This window comes from Coregonus clupeaformis, chromosome 13 (assembly GCF_020615455.1).
Source record: "Coregonus clupeaformis isolate EN_2021a chromosome 13, ASM2061545v1, whole genome shotgun sequence".
Classification (NCBI taxonomy): Eukaryota; Metazoa; Chordata; class Actinopteri; order Salmoniformes; family Salmonidae; genus Coregonus; species Coregonus clupeaformis.
In genome coordinates this window covers 52,756,673-52,776,522 of record NC_059204.1, presented here as the reverse complement: position 1 = coordinate 52,776,522, position 19,850 = coordinate 52,756,673, and the positions used below count along the sequence as shown (strand labels likewise).

General features: G+C 43.5%; 3 protein-coding genes across 5 annotated transcripts in view; 2 read left to right on the top strand and 1 right to left on the bottom strand.

Annotated features, from left to right (window-relative positions):
- The first annotated feature begins 1,914 nt into the window (after positions 1-1,914).
- Positions 1,915-4,712, top strand: cldn2 (claudin 2). 2 transcript variants are annotated; one of them, XM_041894575.2, is made up of 3 exons: positions 1,915-2,051; positions 2,205-3,826; positions 4,479-4,712. In XM_041894575.2, the coding sequence occupies exons 2-3, from the start codon at positions 3,000-3,002 to the stop codon at positions 4,498-4,500; spliced, it is 849 nt and encodes a 282-aa protein (XP_041750509.1). In that variant the 5' UTR covers positions 1,915-2,051; positions 2,205-2,999; the 3' UTR covers positions 4,501-4,712. The 2 variants fall into 2 exon arrangements, with proteins under 2 accessions (XP_041750509.1, XP_041750510.1); XM_041894576.2 differs by having other exon boundaries at positions 1,915-3,826.
- A 1,545-nt stretch (positions 4,713-6,257) lies between these two features.
- On the bottom strand, positions 6,258-17,648 carry LOC121578940 (RNA-binding protein 41). Its single transcript, XM_041893235.2, has 5 exons — positions 17,614-17,648; positions 17,084-17,182; positions 16,393-16,460; positions 15,294-15,607; positions 6,258-6,682 (listed from the first exon to the last, which is right to left on the bottom strand). The coding sequence occupies exons 1-5, from the start codon at positions 17,619-17,621 to the stop codon at positions 6,524-6,526; spliced, it is 648 nt and encodes a 215-aa protein (XP_041749169.1). The 5' UTR covers positions 17,622-17,648; the 3' UTR covers positions 6,258-6,523.
- Positions 17,649-18,630: 982 nt separating this feature from the next.
- Positions 18,631-19,850, top strand: part of klf8 (Kruppel-like factor 8) — an 80,434-nt gene continuing 79,214 nt past the window's right edge. For both annotated transcript variants that reach the window (XM_041894573.2, XM_041894571.2), the window contains exon 1: positions 18,631-19,171. In XM_041894573.2, coding sequence (XP_041750507.1) covers positions 19,145-19,171 — 27 coding nt within the window. In that variant the 5' untranslated portion in view covers positions 18,631-19,144. The remainder of the gene's footprint in view (positions 19,172-19,850) is intronic.

The window sequence follows — 19,850 nt, the reverse complement described above, 5'->3', positions numbered from 1 at the left end:
AGCATACAATATACTGTAGCTCAGTATTTGTATTGTTTATTTTATACAGTATTTTTTGCTAATCTTTATGGAAGCCAGTTTCCTTCTAGAACGGGTGGAGTACAGTTCAAACTATGAGTCAGAGAAGAATCAGAACATAATTTGTCATATCCATTCACACAATGAATGTGATGCAAGAACTTCCACAATTAACTTTCTTGATGCAAATTAGCAGCCGTTCATCCCTGAATTGAATGCTGCAAACTGGTAATGGATGATGGGAGGGTAACAACCACACAACATGAAACCCATTGAGATCCCGGCCGAGACGAGGAATTTCAATGACTATCTTTTTATTTTTACATTTACATTTACATCATTTAGCAGACGCTCTTATCCAGAGCGACTTACAAATTGGTGCATTCAACTTATGATAGCAAGTGGGACAACCATATATAAAATATATATGTGGGGGGGGGGGTGGGTGGGTGGAGAAGGATTACTTTTATACTATTCCAGGTATTCCTTAAAGAGGTAGGGTTTCAAGTGTCTCCGGAAGGTGGTCAGTGACTCCGCTGTCCTGGCGTCGTGGGGGAGCTTGTTCCACCATTGGGGTGTCAGAGCAGCAAATAGCTTTGACTGGGCTGAGCGGGAACTGTCCTTCCGTAGAGGTAGGGGAGCTAGCAGGCCAGAGGTGGATGAACGTAGTGTCCTCGTTTGGGTGTAGGGTCTGATCAGAGCCTGAAGGTAAGGAAGTGCCGTTCCCCTCACAGCTCCGTAGGCAAGCACCATGGTCTTGTAGTAGATGCGAGCCTCAACTGGAAGCCAGTGGAGTGTGCGGAGGAGCGGGGTGACATGAAAGAACTTGGGAAGGTTGAACACCAGACGGGCTGCAGCGTTCTGGATAAGTTGAAGGGGTTTAATGGCACAGGCAGGGAGCCCAGCCAACAGCGAGTTGCAGTAATCCAGACGGGAGATGACAAGTGCCTGGATTAGGACCTGTGCCGCTTTCTGTGTAAGGTAGGGTCGTACTCTGCAAATGTTGTAGAGCATGAACCTGCAGGATCACCACTTTGATGTTAGCGGAGAACGACAGGGTATTGTCCAGGGTCACGCCAAGGTTCTTTGCACTCTGGGAGGAGGACACAATGGAGTTGTCAACCGTGATGGCGAGATCATGGAGCGGGCAGTCCTTCCCCGGGAGGAAGAGAAGCTCCGTCTTGCCGAGGTTCAGCTTGAGGTGGTGATCCGACATCCACACTGATATGTCTGCCAGACATGCAGAGATGCGATTCGCCACCTGGTTATCAGAAGGGGGCAAGGAGAAAATGAATTGTATGTCGTCTGCGTAGCAATGATAGGAGAGACCATGTGAGGATATTTGAAATTTTTTGACATTTTAGTCATTTAGCAGACGCTCTTATCCAGAGCGACTTACAGTTAGTGAGTGCATACATTTTCATACTGGCCCCCCGTGGGAATCGAACCCACAACCCTGGCGTTGCAAGCACCATGCTCTACCAACTGAGCTACACGGGGCCACGTGACTTGGTGTATAGAGAGATTAGGAGAGGGCCTAGAACTGAGCCCTGGGGCACACTAGTGGTGAGAGCACGTGGTGCGGAGACAGATTCTCGCCACGCCACCTGGTAGGAGCGACCTGTCAGGTAGGACGCAATCCAAGAGTGAGCAGCACTGGAGATGCCCAACTCGGAGACCACAAGTTTGGCCATGTTGTTACCATAGAAATATAATGTATTCTAATTCTATGGTTGGTACAGTATACCCATATAGACTCTGCTCTTAATAATCATGTAGTGTTTCTGGTGCATTTGGACCTTGGACCTCTCCCTCTCTCCCCCACCCTCTTTGTATCTGCTCCACTGAAAGAGTGGCTGGATTATATGCTAATCCCATTATGCTGTTGGTGACATGTGAGCACAGATTAATACAGATTAGGAACAGAGCGTCAGGTCTCATACACACTTAGGCCTAGTATGAACACACACTTGTATGTCTCCATTAAGGAATAACATTGACATCTCTCAACCAGACACAGGGATTTTGTGACGGTACGTGTGTGTGTGTGTGTGTTAATGATATTTTAATCCATAATGTAACATTATAGCTATGGGATTTGTTTTAGGGTTGAGGTCAATATTGCTAAATTTGATCTGTCCCTTACTCTCCCTTACTTAATATTTATTTCCCTTGTTTACCCTTAGTTCCATAGAAGTGTTTGGCGAAGATACAGGAGAGATGCTGCTCTCTCTAGCTTGGCCTGTCCATCAGCTGGCCTTGTTGTAGCCTGGACCGTGTACCAAAGGTCTGTTCTGTGAGAGAGATGACTGATGGCTGAATGAATGTTTAACCCACTGTGCCAATGGGGATGTCAGTGTGTGTGTGTGTGTCTGTGTACATGGAGAGGTGAAGGACCTGATAGGTTAGTTTGATGGTGGGTTCACAAAAACAACGAGAGAGGCATAATATACTGAGCCGTAGAGAGACCTAGAGAGAGGAGGAAAGAGACAAAAAAAGACAAAAGTCAGGATTGAGACTGTAGAGTAGAACAAGAATTGAGAGCGAGAGAACATCATTCATCAAAAGCCAGAATTCTTATCACAGTCGTAGCAAGCTAGTGTAACACTCCATCTGGAGGGTCTGGAGAGTGGCTACGGAGTGTTATGGTGAGGAACATGGTTTCAATCAAGTTACCAGCCAGTCGGTAGGTCAGTCTTTGCTAACCAGTATGTGTCTGAGAGAGAGAGAGTAAGGAGTTACCACAGGATTGGAACTGGTTCTATGGCCAGTTACAGTCAAAGAGAGAGCAGCGTGTTTAGAGGATTGTAACAGGCAACAGTGCTGTCATAACAGTCGTGTTTGTAGTAGAAGAGAGTGTAGTGTTTGTGTTAGTGTGGGGAAGGATGACCAGTGAGTGTATGAGTTAAAAGGACGGAGAGCTGGAGTTAACTGAAACAGCAGCAAGAGGGTTCATCATCATCATCAGTCCCACCACAGCCATGGCGTCAGCCGCTCTAGAACTGATGGGTTTCTTCATGGGTCTGCTAGGCATGCTGGGTACCCTGGTGTCCACAGTGCTTCCCTACTGGCGGACATCTGCCCACATTGGGCCCAACATCGTCACTGCCGTCGGCAATATGAAGGGCCTCTGGATGGAGTGTGTCTACCAGAGCACCGGAGCCTTCCAGTGTGAGACCTACAACTCCATGCTGGCCTTACCCTCAGACCTCCAGGCCTCGCGGGCCCTGATGGTGGTCTCTGTGGTCTTTTCTGTCCTGGCCATCGCCATCTCCACCGTGGGCATGCAGTGCACCATCTGCATGGAGGGCTCGGCGGCTAAAGGCAGAGTGGCCGGTACTGGGGGAGGCCTCTTCCTCACCGCGGGGTTCCTGGCTCTGATCCCGGTGTCGTGGACGACCCACGAGGTGGTCCAGACCTTCTACCAACCCAACCTGCCCAGCAGCCTGAAATACGAGCTGGGGGACTGTCTGTACGTGGGGCTGGCCGCCGCTCTGCTCTCCATGCTGGGCGGGGGGCTGCTGTGTGTCTCCTGCTGCGAGAAGCAGGATGTGGGGCGCCATGGAGGGAGGAGACACGGCGGAGGGTACCCCTACCCAGCCACAGGCATGGGGGTAGCCACTGGGGGGGTCAGGACCAGCTCACAGACCTATAGGAACCCAACGCTCCAGATGGGGGTGAACGCTGCCACCAAGGCAGCGACCCTGGCGAGGAGTCACACCAGCACTACTACCCAGTCCAGCACCCCCGCCCAGGGGGCCAAGAAAGACCCACGCCGCAACCCTGCGGCGGGCTACGATGTCACCGGGTATGTCTGATCGTGTTGAGACCAATGTTAACATTTACACACACACCAAGCTGTCTCTTCCATACAGTATATGGTGCAGAGAATGACAACCCCAACTACGTGCTAAGGTAACTGTGTGTGTTCTCTTTCACAATGAATTGATCATGGGACTTTCAGTGCCACACTACTGTATATGAAGACTTTTGCTCCTCACAATGGAAATCAGAGACTTGTACTGCTTGACCATGCATACAGCACTGTAGTGACTGAACGAACTGAGCGTGAAGCTCCAACTCTGAAACATGTTTTATGGATGTTTTGATAGATTTACTATTGAAAATTGATTTATTGCAGCAACATCTGTCTTGATGCGATTACTCTGAAGTGTTCGCTCCATGTGCAGATAAGGGCTCTTGAAAGTAAACACACACTCAGTAAAACCCAGTGACCTTGCACTGCATGCTGTGCCAGCCTCTTCAGTAAGGTCCACTGGGTCACCAACTGCAGTACGGTATCACACAGCCAAATAGGGTTTTAGGACACACTTTCTTTTATACCTTTTCACCCTAGAGCTGATGTCCGCGCCCACGCAGAAATCTAAATGGGCATAATAAAATATTCACCATCACAATATTCACCACACTAATATAACCCCTCTATTTTTTTGCTCTAGGACACCCACAAGCCTCGTCTGAAGGCAGGCCGGTACCAGTTTAAAACATGAATGGAAGTATATAATGGTAGCTTAGTACCCCAGAAAATGTGTTAAATATTGGTAAACAATACATATAATAATTTCCTGATCTGTCTTATATCTCTCAGATACAGGACAGACACTTTAAAACAAACGTCCTTTTGATTTTCTTTTTTTACTCTGTTTTTCCATGTATGAATCTGTTATTCAATGCGTTTCTATGGGCTAATAGCAGTAAGGCCAAATGAAATGTTTCATTAAGAAATATATAAAATAAATGTGTTTTTATACCTAAAGGGGTCCGAAATCAAATAACTAAATGATCCTTGGTATGACCATCTTAAAACAATTCCATATGTTAGCTTAGCAGAACCCCCCCTCCCCTTGCTTATACTATTGTGGATTTAAATCATTAAATGTTCATTATCAATGACTGTTAGCTAATATTGCATGTTTCTTTTGATTAATAATCATTGATTTGAAAGTCAAAATGCTTTCTTCTCTTTTGCAGAATGTTTAATGTGATTTAACACTACTGATAGTTTTTTTTTTATATATAGTTTTTTTCATATTAAGACCGGTTTACAAATAATTGCAACACTTTCTAAACAGAACTTCTATTTCCCAAAGATGTTTTGCAGTCAAAATAGTAAAGAAAACGAAATAAAATATTTTTTAGATCTTCAAACATTAGAACTGTCAATCATTTTCAGTTTATTACAGATGAAGCCCAATGACGGCTGATTAACCTGAATGTCATCTAATGTATCTCTGCTGTAGAGGGACCCTTATGTCCCATCCCATTCCCAAACAGATGAACCATGAACGATGATGAAAGACAAACAAGGAAAGATGGGCGCAAATAAACCCAAAACAAGCAACAAAGACAAACTCCCCTCTAATCGATAAGTAGTTAGTTTCGGTGTTGGTGGTCAGAGTGAGGTCCTTGGGGAGGTTGAGGTGATTTGACAGATGATTTGAAGACAGGTCACTTTGGCTGTTGTCCAAAGGTATACAGTAAACAGACAAGACCGCTGTTTCCTTGTATTGGTGGGAAAGCAATGTAACTGTATGTGGGGTTCAATGACCCCTAAAACGACCTCTAAAAAGAATGCTGTACAACTGACATCCCTGGACTTTAACCTTGATTGAGCAGTATTGTGCATGGTTTAACACACACTTCTGCTGGTGGGAAAAACAAACACAACCTAACACACATTCTCTCCTCAGTACATACAGTTGCATTTCAGTCTATTCCCGCTCCCTGGGACCGGTAGTTGATAATCCTCCTAGATCATTTTGTGTACGAACTTCACTTCAATCAAGGGGTGAAACACCAAGCTTATCTTTCCACTGAGTTTTAAAATATGGCCTACTAGTCAGGACTCAACTAGTCATATATCTACATTTTCTGACCATTATCATTTCGACATGAGAAGAAAAATGTGTACCTTTTCTGACCATTATCATTTCAACATGAGAAGAAAAAGGCTCCTTGCTCTGTGGGAAAGGAGAGAGGAATACCATGGAAAGATCTCCTCTACAACTCTCTCAAGTGGCAACTCTGCCCTCTACAGTCATACATGAAGACTGAAGCAAAACAGGTTCCAAATGCAGATTATAGGGTACAGGTCAGTGAGTGCAAGGCAAAACCACTCATAATGAGCAGTGAGGTATAGTGACGTCTAGTGACCACCAGAGGAATGACACTCACTCAGAATGAAAACCGACCAATAGTCAAAGAGAACTGAAACCCATGTTGGGTTTATATAACTCACATTTCAAACACAGCCAAAGCGATAACACATAAAATCCACTAACATCCAGGACAAAAATACAAATAAAACCACATTTGTTTTTAATTGACCTTCACACAACAAATTGCACAATGACCAGAAATGTCAAACCTCAGTCATTGAGTTGAGTAGTACCTACCACTCTCCTCCTTTGACATCAGTTGTCTGTCTCTTATTAACGACTCAGCCTGTGTTGAGGCTGTAGAGTCTACAGAGGGTCAGAGATCACTACATCCTCCTTTTCTCCTCCTCCCTTTTCGGTTTATTCTCAACCCGCCGCTCTCGGCCAAACTCAATCACCAGAGATTTCCCTAGCAACCAGTACCCATTCACTATCTCCAGGGCTCTCTGGGGCGTTTCAGTGTCTAGAAAATCATATTTTATACCCTATAGAGATCACATTAAATGACTATTTAATTAATGATTATTACTATGAAATAAGCATTATAATTCCTAATTCTATGGTTATACCACTATAGGATATGACATAACATGGCTAAAGTTAGCTAGGTTAGGGGTTAGAGTTAAGTTTAGGAGTTAGATTAAACAGTTAAGGTTAGGGGAATGGTTAGCTAACATGCTAAGCAGTTGCAAAGTAGCTAAAAAGCAGTAAGTAGTTGCTAATGAGCTAATATGCTAAAGCTGTCCGTGATTCGTTTTTGCCTTAAGTAACCATCTGTCTTATGTAACCATACCAAACGTAACATATCATACTAATTTCAGTGTCCTGGGTTTACATTTACTATGTTACGTCTAGTCTATGAGACCAGGCTGATATATCAGACATGTAACATTCATTTGGGTTCCTGGATCCTTTCACAGCATTATAAGCCTGCGTTGAGACAATGACTTATCAATGACCCAAGACCAGCTCAGTTAATCCCTACCATTGTGACGCTAAATTGTCATAATGCTTCAGCAAATTTACATTATACCAGGGGTGTTGGTTGACACAATGTAAGTAACCTAATGTATGTCCCTCTAACTGCCCTGAATGCCTCTACTGATCCTACAGCTATTGTATGCAGTAATCATGTGCCTATGAACCAGATTTATACTGTTAGCTCTGAGGTGGTGTGCCCTAGTAGGAAGTCCACTGTATGCAGCTCACCCTGCACTAATAAAAATACAGTGGGGAAAAAAAGTATTTAGTCAGCCACCAATTGTGCAAGTTCTCCCACTTAAAAAGATGAGAGAGGCCTGTAATTTTCATCATAGGTACACGTCAACTATGACAGACAAAATGAGAAAAAAAAATCCAAAAAATCACATTGTAGGATTTTTTATGAATTTATTTGCAAATTATGGTGGAAAATAAGTATTTGGTCAATAACAAAAGTTTCTCAATACTTTGTTATATACCCTTTGTTGGCAATGACACAGGTCAAACGTTTTCTGTAAGTGTTCACAAGGTTTTCACACACTGTTGCTGGTATTTTGGCCCATTCCTCCATGCAGATCTCCTCTAGAGCAGTGATGTTTTGGGGCTGTCGCTGGGCAACACAGACTTTCAACTCCCTCCAAGAAAATCACATTGTAGGATTTTTAATGAATTTATTTGCAAATTATGGTGGAAAATAAGTATTTGGTCACCTACAAACAAGCAAGATTTCTGGCTCTCACAGACCTGTAACTTCTTCTTTAAGAGGCTCCTCTGTCCTCCACTCGTTACCTGTATTAATGGCACCTGTTTGAACTTGTTATCAGTATAAAAGACACCTGTCCACAACCTCAAACAGTCACACTCCAAACTCCACTATGGCCAAGACCAAAGAGCTGTCAAAGGACACCAGAAACAAAATTGTAGACCTGCACCAGGCTGGGAAGACTGAATCTGCAATAGGTAAGCAGCTTGGTTTGAAGAAATCAACTGTGGGAGCAATTATTAGGAAATGGAAGACATACAAGACCACTGATAACCTCCCTCGATCTGGGGCTCCACGCAAGATCTCACCCTGTGGGGTCAAAATGATCACAAGAACGGTGAGCAAAAATCCCAGAACCACACGGGGGGGACCTAGTGAATGACCTGCAGAGAGCTGGGACCAAAGTAACAAAGCCTACCATCAGTAACACACTACGCCGCCAGGGACTCAAATCCTGCAGTGCCAGACGTGGCCCCCTGCTTAAGCCAGTACATGTCCAGGCCCGTCTGAAGTTTGCTAGAGTGCATTTGGATGATCCAGAAGAGGATTGGGAGAATGTCATATGGTCAGATGAAACCAAAATAGAACTTTTTGGTAAAAACTCAACTCGTCGTGTTTGGAGGACAAAGAATGCTGAGTTGCATCCAAAGAACACCATACCTACTGTGAAGCATGGGGGTGGAAACATCATGCTTTGGGGCTGTTTTTCTGCAAAGGGACCAGGACGACTGATCCGTGTAAAGGAAAGAATGAATGGGGCCATGTATCGTGAGATTTTGAGTGAAAACCTCCTTCCATCAGCAAGGGCATTGAAGATGAAACGTGGCTGGGTCTTTCAGCATGACAATGATCCCAAACACACCGCCCGGGCAACGAAGGAGTGGCTTCGTAAGAAGCATTTCAAGATCCTGGAGTGGCCTAGCCAGTCTCCAGATCTCAACCCCATAGAAAATCTTTGGAGGGAGTTGAAAGTCCGTGTTGTCCAGCGACAGCCCCAAAACATCACTGCTCTAGAGGAGATCTGCATGGAGGAATGGGCCAAAATACCAGCAACAGTGTGTGAAAACCTTGTGAACACTTACAGAAAACGTTTGACCTGTGTCATTGCCAACAAAGGGTATATAACAAAGTATTGAGAAACTTTTGTTTTTGACCAAATACTTATTTTCCACCATAATTTGCAAATAAATTCATAAAAAATCCTACAATGTGATTTTCTGGATTTCTTTTCTCATTTTGTCTGTCATAGTTGATGTGTACCTATGATGAAAATTACAGGCCTCTCTCATATTTTTAAGTGGGAGAACTTGCACAATTGGTGGCTGACTAAATACTTTTCCCCCCCACTGTAACCTGAGTATGTCTACCTCTGCTAAGCTTCCCAGTAAAGCAAGAAAGATAATCAAGCATCCCAGAAAAGTGTTAAAAATAGCCCACGTTAACATATGTAGCTTAAGAAACAAGGTTAATTACATTTTACATTTTAGTCATTTAGCAGACGCTCTTATCCAGAGCAACTTACAGTTAGTGAGTGCATACATTTTTCATACTGGCCCCCCGTGGGAAACGAACACACAACCATGGCGTTGCAAGAGCCATGCTCTACCAACTAAGCTACAGGGGACTGTTCATGAAATCAATAATTTGCTAGTAACAAATGACATTCATATTCTGACAATCTCTGAAACTCACTTAGATAATACCTTTGATGATACAGTGGTAGCAATACAAGGTTATAACATTTACAGAAAAGACAGAAATGCCAATGGTGGAGGTGTTGCTGTTTATATTCAGAACCACATTCCTGTAAAGCTTAGAGAGGATCTCATGTTAAATACTGTTGAAGTAATATGGCTACAGGTTCATCTGCCTCACCTAAAGCCCATTCTTGTGGGAAGCTGCAATAGACCACCAAGTGCTAAGTCAGTATCTGGATAACGTGTGAAATGCTTGATAATGTATGTGATATCAACAGACAGGTATATTTTCTGGATAGTTACAAACAGCACATGAATTAAATCATCAACATGTATTGATCACATCTTTACTAATGCTGCAGAAATGTGCTTAAAAGCAGTATCCAAATCCATCAGAAGTAGTGATTACAATATAGTAGCCATATCTAGGAAAACCAAAGTTCCAAAGGCTGGGCCTAATATTCAATGCCATATCTAGGAAAACCAAAGTTCCAAAGGCTGGGCCTAATATAGTGTATAGGAGGTCATACAATAAGTTTTGTAGTGATTCCTATGTTGTTGATGTAAAATAATATTTGTTGGTCCGTGGTGTGTAATGAGGAGCAAACAGTCGCTGCACTTGACACATTTATGAAATTGCTTATTCCAGTTACTAATAAGCATGCACCCATTAAGAAAATGACTGTAAAAACTGTTAAATCCCCGTGGGTTGATGAGGAATTTAAAAATGGTACGGTTGAGAGGGATGAGGCAAATGGAATGGCAAATAAGTCTGGCTGCACAACCGATTGGCAAACGTATTGCAAATTGAGAAATCATGTGACTAAACTGAATAAAAAGAAGAAACTCCACTATGAAACAAAGATAAATGACAAAGAATGATAGTAAAAAGCTTTGGAGCACCTTAAATGACATTTTGGGAAAAAAAGCAAACTCAGCTCCATCATTCATTGAATCAGATGGCTCATTCATCACAAAACCAAATGATATTGCCAACTACTTTAATGATTTTTTTCATTGGCAAGATTAGCAAATGTAGGCATGACATGCCAGGAACAAGCGCTGACACTACACATCTAAGTATATCTGACCAAATTATGAAAGATAAGCATTGCAATTCTGAATTCCATAAAGTCAGTGTGGAAGAGGTGAAAACATTATTGTTGTCTATCAACAATGACAAGCCACCGGGGTCTGAGAACTTGGATGGAAAATTACTGAGGATAATAGCGGACGATAATGCCACTCCTATTTGCCATTTTTTCAATTTAAGCCTACTATAAAGTGTGTGCCCCCAGGCCTGGAGGGAAGCAAAAGTCATTCAGCTACCTAAGAATAGTAAAGCCCCCTTTACTGGATCAAATAGCAGACCAATCAGCCTGTTACCAACCCTTAGTAAACTTTTAGAAAAAATGGTGTTTGACCAGATACAATGATATTTTACAGTAAACAAATTGATATCAGACTTTCAGCATGCTTATAGGGAAGGACATTCAACAAGCACAGCACTGACACAAATGACTGATGATTGGCTGAGAGAAATTGATGATAAAAAGATTGTGGGGGCTGTTTTGTTAGACTTCAGTGCGGCTTTTGACATTATCGATCATAGTCTGGTGCTGGAAAAACATATATTTTATGGCTTTACACCCACTGCTATATTGTGGATAAAGAGTTACCTGTCTAACAGAACACAGAGGGTGTTCTTTAATGGAAGCCTCTCCAACATAATCCAGGTAGAATCAGGAATTCCCCAGGGCAGCTGTCTAGGCCCCCTACTTTACTGACAACATGCCACTGGCTTTGAGTAAAGCCAGTGTGTCTATGTATGCAGATGACTCAACACTATACACGTCAGCTCCTACAGCAACTGAAATGACTGCAACACTTAACAAAGAGCTGCAGTTAGTTTCAGAGTGGGTGGATAGCAATAAGTTAGTCCTAAATATTTCTAAAACTAAAAGCATTGTATTTGGGACAAATCATTCACTAAACCTCGACTAAATCTTGTAATAAATAATGTGGAAATTGAGCAAGTTGAGGTGACTAAACTGCTTGGAGTAACACTGGATTGTAAACTGTCATGGTCAAAACATATTGATACAACAGTAGCTAAGATGGGGAGAAGTCTGTCTACCTTCTTAACAGCACTATCAACAAGGCAGGTCCTACAGGCCCTAGTTTTGTCGCACCTGGACTACTGTTCAGTCGTGTGGTCAGGCGCCACAAAAAGGGACTCAGGAAAATTGCAATTGGCTCTACAGAGAGCTAACATCAATAATATGCATGTCTCCTCTCCTGGCTCAAAGTGAAGGAGAGATGGACTTCATCACTACTTATATTTATGAGAGGTAATGACATGTTGAATGCACCGAGCTGTCTGTTTGGATACCCATGCATACCCCACAAGACATGCCACAAGAGGTCAGACTATGGGAGGCGCACAGTACTACATAGAGCCATGACTACATGGAACTCTATTCCACATCAAGTAACTGATGCAAGCAGTTAAATTAGATTTTTTTTTAAACCCAGATAGAAATACACCTTATGGAACAGCGGGGACTGTGAAGCAACACAAACATAGGCACAGACACATGCATACACACACATGATAACATACACACACGTACACATGGATTTTGTATTGTAGATATGTGGTAGTGGTGGAATATGTGTGTTTCACAGTGTGTTGTGAAATCTGTGAATTTATTGTAGTTTTAAAAATTGTATAACTGCCTTAATTTTGCTGGACCCCAGGAAGATTAGCTGCTGCCTTGGCAGCAGCTAATGGGAACCTCTACCTATCTCCGGACCATCACCAGACCCCGCCTTTGTCACACCACACAGGCTACCGATTGGCTGGCTCACGTTGATCCTCTTTGGAGCTGCCAATCGCTTGAGTCCCGCTCTTTCCATTGGTCAGAGTCCTTGATCCGGCCTCTTAATCCCGCTACGCCCTCTGACGAACCATCAAACAGGCAAAGTGTTAATACAGAACTAAGATCAAATCCTACTACACCGGCTGTGACGCTCGTCGGATGTGGCAGGGCTTGCAAACTATCACAGATTACAAAGGTAAACCCAGCCATTAGCTCCCCAGTGACACGGGCCTACCTGACAAACAAAATGCTTTCTATGCTCTCTTCGAGGCAAGCAACACTGAACCATGCGTGAGAGCACCAGCTGTCTTGGACAACTGTGTGATCATGGTCTCCGTAGCCGATGTGAGTAAGACCATTAAACAGGTTAACACAAGGCCGCAGGGCCAGACGGATTACCAGGGCGCGTACTCAGAGCATGAGCTGACCAGCTGGCAAATATCTTCACTGACATTTTCAACCTCTCCCTGACCCAGTCTGTAATACCTTTATGTTTTAAGCAGACCACCATAGTTACTTTGCCCAAGAACGCCAAGGTAACCAGTCTAAATGACTATCGCCCAGTAGCACTCATATCTATAGCCATGAAATGCTTTGAAAGGCTGGTTATGGCTCACATCAACACCATCATCCCAGACATCCTGGACCCACTCCAATTCGCATACCACCCCAACAGATCCACAGATGACGCAACCTCTATTGCACTCCACACTGCCCTATCCCACTTGGACAAAAGGAACACGTATGTGAGAATGCTGTTCATTGACTACAGCTCAGCGTTCAACACCATAGTGCCCCTCAAAGCTCATCACTATGCTAAGGTCCCTGGGACTGAACACCTCCCTCTGCAACTGGATCCTGGACTTCCTGACGTGCCGCCCCCAGGTGGTGAGGGTAGACAACAACACATCCGCCACACTGACCCTCAACACGGGGGCCCCTCAGGGGTGTGTGCTTAGTCCCCTCCTGTACTCCCTGTTCACCCATGACTGTGTGGCCGCGCACGACTCTAACACCATTATTACGTTTGCTAGGACAACAACCTCTCCCTCAACGTCAGTAAGACAAAGGAGCTGATTGTGGACTACAGGTAACGGAGGGCCGAGCACGCCCCCATTCACATCAACGGGGCTGTAGTGGAGAGCTTCAAGTTCCTCGGTCCATCTCACTAAGGATATATCATGGTCCAAACACACCAACACAGTCGTGAAGAGGGCACGACAACGCCTCTTCCCCCTCAGAAAAGATTTGGCATGGGCCCTCAGATCCTCAAAAAGTTATACAGCTGCACCATCAAGAGTGTCTTGACCGGTTGCATCACTGCATGGTATGGAAACTGCTTGACATCCGACCGCAAGGCACTACAGAGGGTAGTGCGTACTGCCCAGTATATCACTGGGGCCGAGCTCCCTGCCATCCAGGATCTCTATATTAGGCGTATTAGAGGAAGGCCCAAAAAATTGGCAAAGACTCCAGCCACCCAAGCCACATACTGTTCTCTCTGCTACCGCATGGCAAGCGGTACCAATGCACCAAGTCTGGAACCTACAGGACCCAAAACAGTTTCTACCGCCAAGCCATAAGACTTCTAAACAAGACCGCTAAATAGCTAATCAAATGGTTACCCGGACTACCTGCATTTACCCTTTTTTGCACCAACTCTCTTGCACTGACTATACACACACACTGGACTCTACCCACACACTCACACATACTTACACTGACACCCCAACACACACACACTACATACGCCCACACACACATAACATGCACACACATGCATACTGACGCCACACACTCACACACACTTTCACACATACGCTGCTGCTACTATCTATCTAGTTGCCTAGTCACTTTACCCCTACCTATATATACAGCACATAGCTACCTCAATTACCTCGTACCCCTGCACATCAACTCGGTACTGGTATTCCCTGTAAATAGCCCACTGTCTTTTTATTCCTCGTGTCTCTATTTTTATTTTATCTTTAACTCTGCATTGTTGGAAATCGACCCGTAAGTTAGCATTTCACTGTTAGTCTACACCTGTTGTCTACGAAGCATGTGACATATAAAAATGTGATTTGATTTGATAAATGACAGATTTACAGTCAGGCTGGACTTATGATTGGTCAGTGCTTTTCCATGAGCGCTGTGATTGGTCTTACTCAATTTGAGGTCTGGGCTGAGGCATGAGATGAGTCTCCTGTGGTTTTCAGTTCAGAGTTCTCTGATACAGATGATAGACACAGATGTGCGTTTTCTCCTGTCACTAAGGACATCTCTGTACAGAGTCCAGGAGGTCTGAGGAGGATGCCCCCTGCTGGTCTTAGAGGTATCTTCCTCTAAGGGAAAATACCAAAAACGTGAGCACATAAGTGTTAGTACTCCATGACAGCTTGTAGCCTACTTACTAGGTAGTTACAGGGTAATTGCTTACTGTCAGATTGCAATATTGCAAATGACAAACAGGACGATGGACAGCTGAATTCCTTTCTTTCTTTTAAACATTTTACTTTATATTTTCAATACATGACAGTCACCAACAACAACAACACAAAACATACAACATATACACAAAATACATACCACAAAACCACAGTGATGGTCATTCAAAATAAAACATCTTAAGACATTTTACTTCCCTTCCCTGAAATCCGCAAGAGCCAGTCTGTTAGCTGCAGTGTCCGGTCCAAGCCCAGCCCCCAACTCCTATTGTGTCTTTGCAAGGAATTTGAAAGACACTTCCAACACACATAGGACTTGTTCAAACTCCTCCAAAACTAATTTTCGTTCTAACTCCTTCAGGCTTTCTAACCTCTTGGTCTATGGAAGTTGCAGTGCGAACGACCAGACACTTAGCATTGTATAACATCCTCCCACCTTGGTGATAGAGTGCAGTGAGGAAGCCCAGGCGGTCATTGCCATGGAACAGGGCCTTCTCAATCTCCATCTCTCTGCGGGACAGGGGTCGGCTGGCTGAGAAGCGCTGTGGATTGGACATGAGCTCTGCCCGAGCCGCCATCTTGTCCTGGATCACCTGCAGACGCTGCTGCCACTCCCCGGGGGCACACACACCCTGTGACCCTGTAGGACAGAACACACAACATGGCTGCCTGTAGCACACACCCCACGGCCCTGAACCACACACACACAGCTGCCTAATTGACCATGTTGATTGGAGTGAAAATAGATTTTATCTCAATGAGACTAACCGGTAATACAGGTGGAATAATAATAGCATCCTTTTATGAGTAAGTATTGAAGTAAATATAGTTGAGGAAAGTTACACCCTCATCTCTTACAGTTTGGATGGATGCCTGAGTCAGAAAATCAATATCAGGCTACACCACCAAGAGGTTTTCGTGTCTGACAACACACTCATAGTTGATCAGTCAGTCAATATCACTAACTTTTTGACATTGTTTTCTTTAAATACAGGCTCTGTATTCCTTCTCAGGAGGTGTAATTGATAACCACAACCACACACATTGTCTCTATACATAAAACATATTGTCATTATATCCAGCAGTATATCCAGCAGCTGGCAAAACCAGTGGGCAGAACTGGTTATTACAATCTGGTTGTAGAGACATCATTTCAACCAGTTTTGCCCACTGTCTGGGAAGCAACAATCACCTTCTCTTCACTATTATTACCCATTATTCCTCCTTTGCGGGTGTCCAACTGTACTGTCCCTGGTAGTAAATGGCATAACTATATAAATAAAGAACATTCACCTTCTCAGTGTTATCTGGCTGGTCTCTGGGGAACCACAGTTCTATCTCCAGGTCTGTGAGCCCCAGCTCCCTAAGACTGGCCAGCTCCCTCCCCCCGTCCTGGTGAGCCTGGAACTGGGATATACCCCTCACCCAGGCAGCCTATCCCCAAAGGCTTGTACAACGCTGCAGGGGCAAAACACTTCCTCTTGACAACACATCTGGGACAACACATGAGAGGTCTCTAAGTCTATGTAGTCTCTCTGAATGTGGTCTGAATGTAGAGAATGACAATTCATGTAGAAAGTACATAATGACATTTCGTTTTGGGAGCAGCAATACTTAATCATTTAGTTCTTATGCCTTGCTCGTTTCAGGTGAAATACAAGAGTCGATCAGGTAAAATATGAGAGTTGAGGAATTCTCATATTATTCTCTGACTTTCAGCCATTGTTTAATTCATGGGTTGGGTTAAGTCAAATTATGCAGTGAGTTGACAAGTTCATGTGTCTAGACGTTGACAAATCATTGGCTGGCTGTCCTTTGGTGAAATGTACTGGAATGCACTGGGGAATGTAGACCCTCCTCTGAGGTCAGTCCAGACCTAGGGAATACTAAGAATATGTAAATAGTGTGGCTGTTGCAAACTTGCTATTGTAATGCTGTATCAGAAAAGAAACAGTTGGATGAGGTGAGTGTCTCCACTACTATGTAAAGCACTTTGAGCTTTAAGTTGGTAGAAAAGAGCTATAGAAATCCAAATCAAATTATTATTATTTATTACTATTGTATGTAAACTGTGTGGTTGATGCTATTGTAATTGTCTGTGTGTGTGGAGGCTCACCTGTCTATATTGACGTCCGTGTCTAGCTGCTGTAGGAGGAGACTGTGGATCGGTCTCTGTCCCTCTGTCTCCTGTTCTTCACACATATGACAGGTCATACTGTAACACACACACACACACACACACACACACACACACACACACACACACACACACACACAAACACAAACACACACACACACACACACACACACACACACACACACACACACACAAACACAAACAAACAAACAAGCAAGCAAAAAGTATATGCATTGGTCTCATACACATTACTCTATACATTTTCATTAAATATCCACCTGTTTTTAGCAACCCATTTCAAAGGGGCTGCTATCATTAGAGTAGCTAACTAGCTAACGTTAGTGCATCGCATTCCAGCTACACAATGTTAGTAATTCTGGTGACAGACAGCTATTGGCTACACGATTATATAAACACTTCATATATGCATGCATATCACAGAGTAAACTGTTTTAAAAAACGCAGTAAATCAATTTAATGTGAGCTTGTCAGCAGAGAACGTTGTTTACCGTCGCATGTTTCCGTTTTGTTCTCCTGTAGGAGGAGTTTGGGACACAGCGCGGAATTATGGGAAATGTAGTGAAATTCTGATAGCTCAATTTCACAGACTCCAGAGGGAATTATCGTTCAATCTATAATAATGGCATTTAAAGTGAGTTAATGGAAGAGAATTTGAGGACAGAAGCCATTCTCACATAGCTGTGCCTTAGGTTTAGTGTAGAAAGTCTACAAAGGTAGGTTAAGCCAGATCCTGAAATGTTTCCAGTTGTTGCACTAAAAGGAAAAAACGTTGTTCAGTTATGTATTGTCAGCATTGACAGTAATAGAATTGTAATATAATTTTAGCTGTTGAAACCATAGACAATGTGGTTGAAACAACTATGTTGGATCAACACTCAAATCAAATCTAATCAAATCAAAATTGTACTGGTCACATATACATATTTAGCAGATGTTATTGCGGATGTAGCGAAATGCTTGTTGATAAAACAGTTGTGAAGTGAGAATTCATCTTAATGACACATTTACCTAATAGTCATCTTATGAATACCTATAAAGTAGAGGATGAATAGGCTATACAATATTGGAGGACACCTTTTTAACACATGTTTTGTTGTGAAAGGGCTCCCAGAATGTAGATATTTTTTAGGAAAAGATGTCAAAACATTTTCATTTGTTTTCATACTGGTCAATATCTTCTATTATAGATAATATTGGCACTGTACTGATCATAAATGTACAGTAGTAATTTGGGCACCTACACTATCCCTTTAAGAAAAAGATTTTCTAGGAACCACACCCTTCTGACGTCATGACAGAGACCACACCCTTCCCACGTCATGACAGAGGGTGTGGTTGAGAAGCCATCCTCCCCTCCCCTTACACCAGCATTTACAGAATGTTCAGAATGTAATAACACATTAATTAATGTATTTTTGGACCGGTCTTTCTTGAGTTGCATTGAATACATGTTCCAAGTTAGTTAATAAGAGACATTGCAATATTCAGGTGTGCCATATCAATTTGCCTCATAGACATCCGCTACAACTTACTTTACATCATTAGGTTGACATGTGTGTGTGTGTGTGTGTGCCTTTACAGAAGCTATGACGGCGAAATGCATGCACATTTAGTGTGTGGTTTTGTGGGATAGTTTGGCGTTGCTGCAGGCTCGGGTAGGTCTGGTCTGTGGCTGGCTGCTCAGTTTCTGATTGACAGGGTTGAGGGGTGGAGACGCAGGGTGGGGTCACAAGCAGGGAGAGGCGGAGGAGAAACGAAGAGAGAGAGCCCAACCCTGTACACGGCAACAACACACCGAGAGAGAGAGAGACTTTACTGGTGAAGGAAAGAGGAATAGTCGACGCCGTGGATATGATCTAAAATAATATCCGAAGAGGCAAACAATACAACTTTCTCCCAAATAGCAAATTGATTCGAAAGGTGGAAAACTGCCAAAAAGATTACTATTATTCAAATTCACCCCACCCGATCGACCCCCCCTCTACTCCACCCCTTCAGCGCTGCACCCTAGCTACCGAGATGCACACCGAGACTCGAAGCAAGAAAGTAAGTCTGTCTTGACCATTATTGACTTTGCCCTGTCCAGCAAACTGCTATCGGCAGAAATTTAAATGAGTTTACATTGTCAGTTCAACATGTGCCAATTTAAAGAATTGGAGAGTGTCTTACAAGGGGGAAGGCATATGCAGGAAGCTTGACTGTTACATTCAGTTAGCTTGGTAGTTGACCAACTACTAGGCAACGGTACTGATAATAATAGCATGCTAGCTAGCTAGGTGACTGACGCAGGCTACTGAGAGCTAGAGGTGGAGAGTCGAATCGATTCCTCGACTCCCGGTGTCGACTCCCATTTCTGGGTGTCAAGCTTCGATTCTGCTAGGAATCGACTCCTAAGATTCAGTATTGTTGCAACGGAGGAATCGACAACTAAGATTCAGTATTTTTGCAATGGAGGAGACTTTTGCCGTAGGCTACTTCCAAGAAGCCAAACTCTGGCATCTTTCACAGCAAAGAAAGAGGTTTGATAGCTCCGACAATCGACCGCAGACAGTGATGTTGCCTCTCTCTCCCTCTCTCTTAGTAACTGTTCTCTCCTCTGTAAACGTTAACAATTAACGTGCATGCAAATGACTGGAACGGGTTAACTATACATGCCTTCTCGGGTAACTGTCTCTCTCTCTCATTCCCTCTCTCTGCGAGCTTTGGGGTCCAGGTTTTTTAAAGT